Raw genomic sequence first — 7,458 nt, forward strand, 5'->3', positions numbered from 1 at the left:
AAAGAGGCTGTCAGCCCCAGAAAGAGGCTGGTGGGTGTTGCAGGACCAGGGAAGTAGAGGGAGGTGAGGGTGGGGCCAGGTCCCGAAGCAGTGCTCCTGGAGCCCAAGGAAGGCACCAAGCTGACCTGGGTGAAAAGCATCAGGAAGCAGCACCTGTTTCCCAGGTGTCTGGGGACCCAAGACCCGGAATGGCGTAGGGCCCAAACCGGGAGCAGAGAACAGCGGGGGATATGGAAGGGCAAATGAGGCTGGGGGAGTCAAGGCGCAGAGCAGGCCAGGAGAGTTAGCCGGTCGTGCAGGTCCAGGGAAGCACAGAGAGGTGAGGGTGGTGCCTGGTCCAGAGGCAGTGCTCCTGGGGCCGAAGGAAGGCACCGAGCCCTCCAGGTGAAAAGGTTCAGGAAGCAGCACTGGCTCCCCAGGTGTCTGGGGCCCCAAGAGTAGGAATGGCACAGGGCCCAAGCTTGGAGTAGAGAACAGCGGGGGAGAAGGAAGGGTGAGGTCGGCTGGGGGAGTCAAGGCGCGGAGGGCTGCGTGGTAGATTTACCCCAAGAGAGGCCTGAGGGCTGGAGAGCGGGCCAGGAGAATTAGCCAGTGGTGCAGGTCCGGGAAGCAGGGAGAGGTGAGGGCGGGGCCAGGTCCCGAGGAAGCAGTGCTCCTGGAGCCCAAGGAAGGTACCAAGCTGGCCTGGGCGAAAAGGATCAGGAAGCAGCACTGGTTCCCCAGGTGTCTGGGGACCCAAGACCAGGAATGGCGCAGGGCCCAAACCAGGAGCAGAGAACAGTGTCGGAGATGGAAGGGCGAATGAGGCCGGGGGAGTCAATGCGTGGAGGGCTTCCTTACTTGTGTCTTTTAATGGAATGTTTAGTAGATATTTGTCATCAGTTTCACTAACAGAAGTGGCAGGTTGAAGCTGTATTTGTAGCAACAGGGCTATCATCTATTACCAAAGCATAAAAATGAAAATTAGTGTCTCTATTCTCCAAACTTCTTTTTGACAGATTTTCCAGTTTCTTTGATTTGCCTGGCTGAAGTCTGGTAAGACAAACTGATTTTTAGAAATATCTACCATGTGAAAACAAGATCAAACAAAATAAAAATTGATTAGGGGGGTGGAGAGATAGGTCAGCACTTAAGAACACTGGTTGTTCTTGCAGAAGACCCGGGTTTGAATCCCAGCACCCACATGGCAGCTCACAACTGTCTGTAACTCCAGCCCCAGGGGATCCAGAAGCCTCTTCTGACCTGCGCTAGCATTGCACAACATGGGTGCACTTACCTGTAGGTAGGCAATACACGCATACACATAAAATAAAAATAATAAATAAAAAATTGATTTTGAGGAAGGTCTGTCTCCAAGCTTATCCATGTAACTACTGAGAATTTTCAGAATATCCACTCCCAAGTTTGCTCCTATTGCTGGGGTTAAACCACAGGTCCTTGAGGACCACTGACCAGAGACCAAATTTCCTTGCCATATCAACTTCTCTACCAACAGCTCATTACTGGGCAGTCCCCTTATCTCAGAAGGGTTAGAAAGACAATGATGCGGAATAATCAAAATGGAAGACAGCCTGTTTATCAATTGATCTCAGCTGTTAAGTCCAGTCTTTTGCAACACTGTATCCATTACAAATGGACCTTCCATTCATGGGGATGGCATCACACCTGACCATGAATACCAGAAGGAGACAATTGGGTGCCATCTGTGGTATCTATAATTCGTGGTTTCTGAGAAATCTTGGTAATGTTCTGGGCAGGAAATTTCAAGAACTGGAGTTTCTGTATCAACTAGTATAAATAATGCATTTGTTCTCATCTAGAGAACATTCAGCTTTGTATACCTTTGTGCTGAGGTTCAAGTCTTTCCCGCAGTTTGCAGAGTTTACCTTACTTGGTTTCCTCTACATCCTATCATCCATGTCTATTCAAACAGAATTTTAAAACAGCATATCATAAGAAATATTTAATGGGTAGAGTCCATTTGTGAATCTTTGGGAGGAATTCAGGGATATTGAAGTGAATTTAAAAGATCAATTATACCATCAGTCTGAACAGTTGTAAAATGAAGTGAAATGCCCTGATGACTAGACTAACTCGATTCTCTGATGTTCCTAGCTTTGTGACCTCTGTCTCACATTATCTATGAAACATAGACATTATCATGGTAGTATAGTCAGGGTTGAGAATGGAATAAGACAACACCTTGAAAAGAAGCTCTAGTGAACCTTTTGTATTCCTTTCAAGATGAACTCTGTATGATCAGTCTAATGCTTAGGTGAACTCTGGAGACCTGAAGAAACAAAGTCTATCCACTCACTAGACATTTGCTTCCTCCTGTGGTCTGGAAAGCTCTAGAGAGTCTATAGAGAAAAGCCAACCTATAGAAGAGTTACTATGTTCAGTTATTATGCAGAAGCCAAGAGAGTTGTGCGCCTAGGGAAATGACAGGATGGTAAAGAGTCTGATGGGAAAGGAGAGATCCCAGTGGGAGTCCTTTGCAAAGGACAATACTTACCTTGACTTTCCATTGTTATCTTTAGTCTCCTGTGGTCCTTCTGCAAGGTTCTTGCGTTTTTACTTACATTTCACTTTCTTTTAAGTAAAAGAAATGTGCATCACCTTGCACAGATAATATGGGAAGTTAAGTAGAGAAGACTCTGGGATGTTGGTAACTGAAATGGGAAATGGGTTGGGTTGATGCGGTCTCTAGGTCAGGCTCGCCCTAGAAAGGAGGATTCAAGTCCTCTACTCACCTAAATGTATAAGGGGCTGGCCAGGCCTGGAAGGTATTGTTAACACTATGAGCTTTCTTTGGAAGTGAGGGGAGAATGAAGGGGGTGGGAGAGGAAACAGGAATATAGGACTACTTTTGTCTAAAGCAGAGAGAGGAGGTAAGCCCAACTTTGGGATGATGGAAAGACATTTTTAAAAAGAGGAGCTATGAGAAACGGCCAGGCCATAGGTTGAGTAGAAGTATGGTTAGACGGGGAGGAGCAGCACTCAGGGAGGCAACGAAGGTTCACATGGACAGCAAGGCCTTATTTAAATTAGGTGTGTAGTAGTACTTTCACCTCCAGTGCAAGAAAAACTTGATTAACAGTAGTTTGAGTGAGGTAAAAAAAAATTAAAGGACATGGAATGAAGCAAGTGCTTAAAAGGTCATAAAGTATGTGACCATCTGGGAGTACTGATTAGTAAGAAGAGGACGTAATGGGAACAAAAACTCTTTGGAAGGTCGTGACAGTTATGATGAGGTAAGGCTGCAGGGCTGAAGAGACAAGGATAGGCCGGGCATAAGCTGAAGATGCCCCAGTAAAAGGGCAGGTTTATACCAGGCAGCCAGGAGAAGATCCTCAGTCAGAGGTGAGTAGGACTGGGCACATTCTAGATCTGTGGGATTTTCTTCAAATTTATAAGCAGTGAGGCTCAACCTTCAATTTGTATCATCCAGGACACATATAGCAACTTAGAGAATTGTTTTAGAGAATTGTTTTTACTCTTCCCCACCATTCTATTTGGGATGTTTTCCTCTGTCTCTCACACTTCCTTCATTCTCTGTCATTATATGGCTTTTCTTATTCTCTGTGGATAAAAATCACATGTGACACAGAAATATCACACATTTGGCTTTGTAGAAAATTCCTGAAGGCTCTGCTCAAGGTGGCTGCCGGCACCTGGGGGTCAGGTCAATTAGTGCTTAGGTCTCCAGGATGGAAACTGAAGGGTGAAAGGGCAAACAGATGCCATTTAGTTAGGATGCAGAACCAGGTGCTGTGTGTGTGTGTGTGTGTGTGTGTGTGTGTGTGTGTGTGTGTACGCACTTAGCTTACAAAGAAATTGTTTTCTTGTCTTCTGTTGTGCATGGGATCCTAAGGAAAGGCATCTATTAGTCTAATCTATGCAGTTATTCAGAAGGGGCCGAGCTTCCTCAAGAGATGTAAAAGGGGAGTTAGTTGAGATGATATTCCATGGTAAAAATATGACAATTTAGTCTGGAAACCTTTTATTGATTATAGGTCACAGGACTTGATAGCTAGTAAGGTTAGCCCTGAGGCTTGACAAATAAACAGCCTTCATCAAAAGCTGTCTGGAAACCTAAGAAAACAGCTCCTGGACTATACTTGTCTAATGTTAACACAAGTCATAAAATTGATGTGATGACTCAGTATGGTGTGGCTTTGAGGGATGCAATATTCAGACAAGAGGACTTGAAAAATCAATTGAACTTACTATGTTTTGGTGCATACTTGGACTCTGGAATCCAATTCTGAACTAAGCAACCTGTATATTTCCCTCAGAAGTGGAATGATACAAAAAAAGAGGAGTAGTGTCAGTCTAGTCAGCATGAAAGATTCTTGTCACATCCGCTTCCATACTATTCTTTCATTATGGTAAGAATTTTTATGTATCAGTAGAACCATATAACCACTCTTAGCCTTTGTTATTAGAAAGGGGGTTACAAGTAAGTAAATGTAAAAGTGCCCCTTCCCTTGAAACCACAATGAAGACATTGAAAATCCCAAATCTTTACCTTGAAAACAGTCCCATAAAGAAACAGAGCAAATTACAATATTATTAGGAACTCGCTGTGTATATTCCCGGGTGAGATCTCTCAGTGGTAGATTATGGGAGGACAGGGACAAGTTTCAGGCAATGCATTCTTAAAAAAAAAAATTGGCCTGTGAGTCACACTTGCCCGTTTAAGTGTATTATTTGGAGTAATGTATAGATATATGATTCACTCAGGCAAACCACCTTTTTAAATTTAAAGTAATTTTATTTGCTGTAGTTCATTGAGCATCTGTGTACCAAACATCATGCAAAATGCTACTACCTCTCTTCTCCCCCAAATCTCTAAACATCTCAGTGATGAAGGACATCTTCAGTGGTAGATGACTGTAGAACAAGAGAGAACCTTCAGAGAATAGAGGTGGCACTGATAGATTTTTTAAATTGCTATTTTTATATGTAATTCATTCATAACCATTTAAATATGTTGTTTAGAGCAATCTGGAACTATTGGATTAAGCAAGAAAGTAACTCTTATTTTTATCTGCTTTATTTTATTGTACACCTGTTGTCCAAACCATCATACCAAGTATGCATGGTTTTTCATTTAAATTCAAATACCTCTTTGAGGTAGGGATTATTATTTCTATCTTACCAATGCATAAACTAAGGGCTGGAAAATGTATGCAATTCCATCAAGGCAAAATGACTAGCAAGTGACAAAGAAGGATTTTTGGTCTCTGCAATTTGAATTTAGAGCTAATGCTTTTAGTCACTTTGTTTTCCTGTTTCTTAATAACATAACTCCATCAACATGCTTTTAAATTTTTTAATTATTTTTATTTTATGTGTATGAGTGTATTGCCTGCGTGTATGTGAGTGCACCTGTGTCATGCAATGCCGCAGAGGTCAGAAGAGGGCTTCAGATTCTCCTGGAACTGGAGTTAAGGACGGTTCATAGCCACCATGTGGGTGCTGGGACTCGGAACCAGGTCCTCTGCAAGAGCAGTCAGTGCTCTTAACTGCTGACCCATCTCTCCAGCCCCCATCAACATTCTTTGAGTGAGACAGAAGAAAGGATTTTGTGCTGTGGTGCTGTTTTCTAAGAGACACTTAGGGTTCCCAAAAGATCCACTGGCATTTCTCAAGTCTGAGTGGTGCCATCAAATGAAAAGGGGCCCTTGTTTGATGCATTCTCAAAGGACTGTTGGTCCATACACACCTCGAGTACCATGTGAAGTCATGGAAACTGAACAACCTAAAGAAGAGGAGCTAAGGGTTGCAGCACAGGAACACAATGGTAGTGTTGATCCTTTATTTCAGGAAACCTTATCAAATCGTTGAACATTCTATCACCTGGCACTACCTGAATGAGGCAGATGCAGGGCAAAGGTAGACATTGCCAAGGTTTGGAGCTCAGCTCTTAACCTCGCAGAATAGTAGATCTCTTTTCTTTACCCAAACTGCCCAGGTAAAGCTGTAATACTTTTGGAGGATAAGTATCCATAGTTATTTTCTTGACTTGAATGCTATATTAGGTATACCAATAGGAGTCAAAGCCAGAGAGACCTGAACTTGAACCTCAAACTTACTATGTCATGTTACATGATGTTGAATGAAATAATTTCTCATTTAAATAATGAAATTAATTGTTTTTTATTATTTTTTATTTTATGTGTATGAGTGAATTGCCTGCATGTATGTTGTGCAGTGCCTGCAGAAGTCAGAAGCGGGCATCAAATTCCCTTGGAACTGGAGCTACTGATGGTTGTTAGCCACCATGTGGGTGCTGGGAACAGAACCTGGGTCCTCTGCAAGAGCAGCCAGTGCTCTTAACTGGTGAGCCATGTCTCCAGCCCTAAATCAACTATTTTATATGAACATTTGTTCTATGTTATCAACATAGAAATTCACTCCTTATAAATTCTATGCTCCGTTTCTCATCTTAGTATACAACATGATTTTCTTTAAAACATGCTTTACTTCATCAAAGATAAAGCTCCCTTGTTTTCTGGAGTGTCTCTGTATTTTATCATGAAAAGGGGTGAACTATACTGAAGAATAAGAAAAATTATGGGGAGCTGGAGAGATGGCTCAGTGGTTAAGAATGCTGGCCATTCTTGCAGAAGACTGAGGTTCGATTCCCAGCACCCACCTGGCAGCTAGCAACCGTCCTAACTCCAATTCCAGGGAATCTGATGATCCTTTCTGACCTCAGGGCACTGCATGACATGGGTGCACTTACATACATGCAGGCGATTCCTTCATAAGCAAAAAATAAAAATAATAATAAAATATAAAAAAGAAAAATTATAGGAATGTTCATTTATAAGTTAACTTGAAGAGCTAATTTGTTATCAGTCTGCTAATTGATTTACTTCAAGGAAATTGAGGCTAAAACTTTAGGATTGTCTCTAAAACACTATCATATATGGAAAGTGATAAAGCCACTTTCTAATGGCCTTATTTCCTGAACCTATTAGTGAATTTCTGAACTACAAAGATGTTTCTTAATCATTTTTCTCAGTACCATGTTGAGGATACAAAATGTGACATGTTTGATTTTATTTAGTAAGTTCATTGGTTCATTTAAGATTTATTATTAGTACTGAAACATGGGAAAATGATAATCTTCTGATTATCCATTATGTCGATGTAATTGTATATAGTGAATACATGATACACTACGTCTATCTATATCGATCTATATCTAACTTAATCTACCATAACTTTGCACCACAGGCCAGCATCACATAAGACTACACAAAAAAGATATATGTCTAAGTTCATACCGTAAACCATAGGGAGATTATTGGAAATGCCAACTTGAAAATTTGCTGGGTCAACATGGGAGATTCATGAAAGCTTAGACTAAAGATACAATGTGTGACATAGAATGGGGTAAGGAGAGAGAGAGAGAGAGAGAGAGAGAGAGAGAGAGAGAGAGAG

General features: G+C 41.9%; 1 protein-coding gene across 1 annotated transcript in view; it reads left to right on the top strand.

Annotated features, from left to right (window-relative positions):
* The first annotated feature begins 7,262 nt into the window (after positions 1-7,262).
* The window catches only part of LOC103750835 (olfactory receptor 52I1), a 1,446-nt gene continuing 1,250 nt past the window's right edge, over positions 7,263-7,458 (top strand). The window contains exon 1 of the mRNA XM_017803442.1: positions 7,263-7,293. Coding sequence (XP_017658931.1) covers position 7,293 — 1 coding nt within the window. The 5' untranslated portion in view covers positions 7,263-7,292. The remainder of the gene's footprint in view (positions 7,294-7,458) is intronic.

The sequence above is a fragment of the Nannospalax galili genome, unplaced genomic scaffold, assembly GCF_000622305.1.
Source record: "Nannospalax galili isolate Female #2095 unplaced genomic scaffold, S.galili_v1.0 scaffold1387, whole genome shotgun sequence".
NCBI classification, from domain to species: Eukaryota; Metazoa; Chordata; class Mammalia; order Rodentia; family Spalacidae; genus Nannospalax; species Nannospalax galili.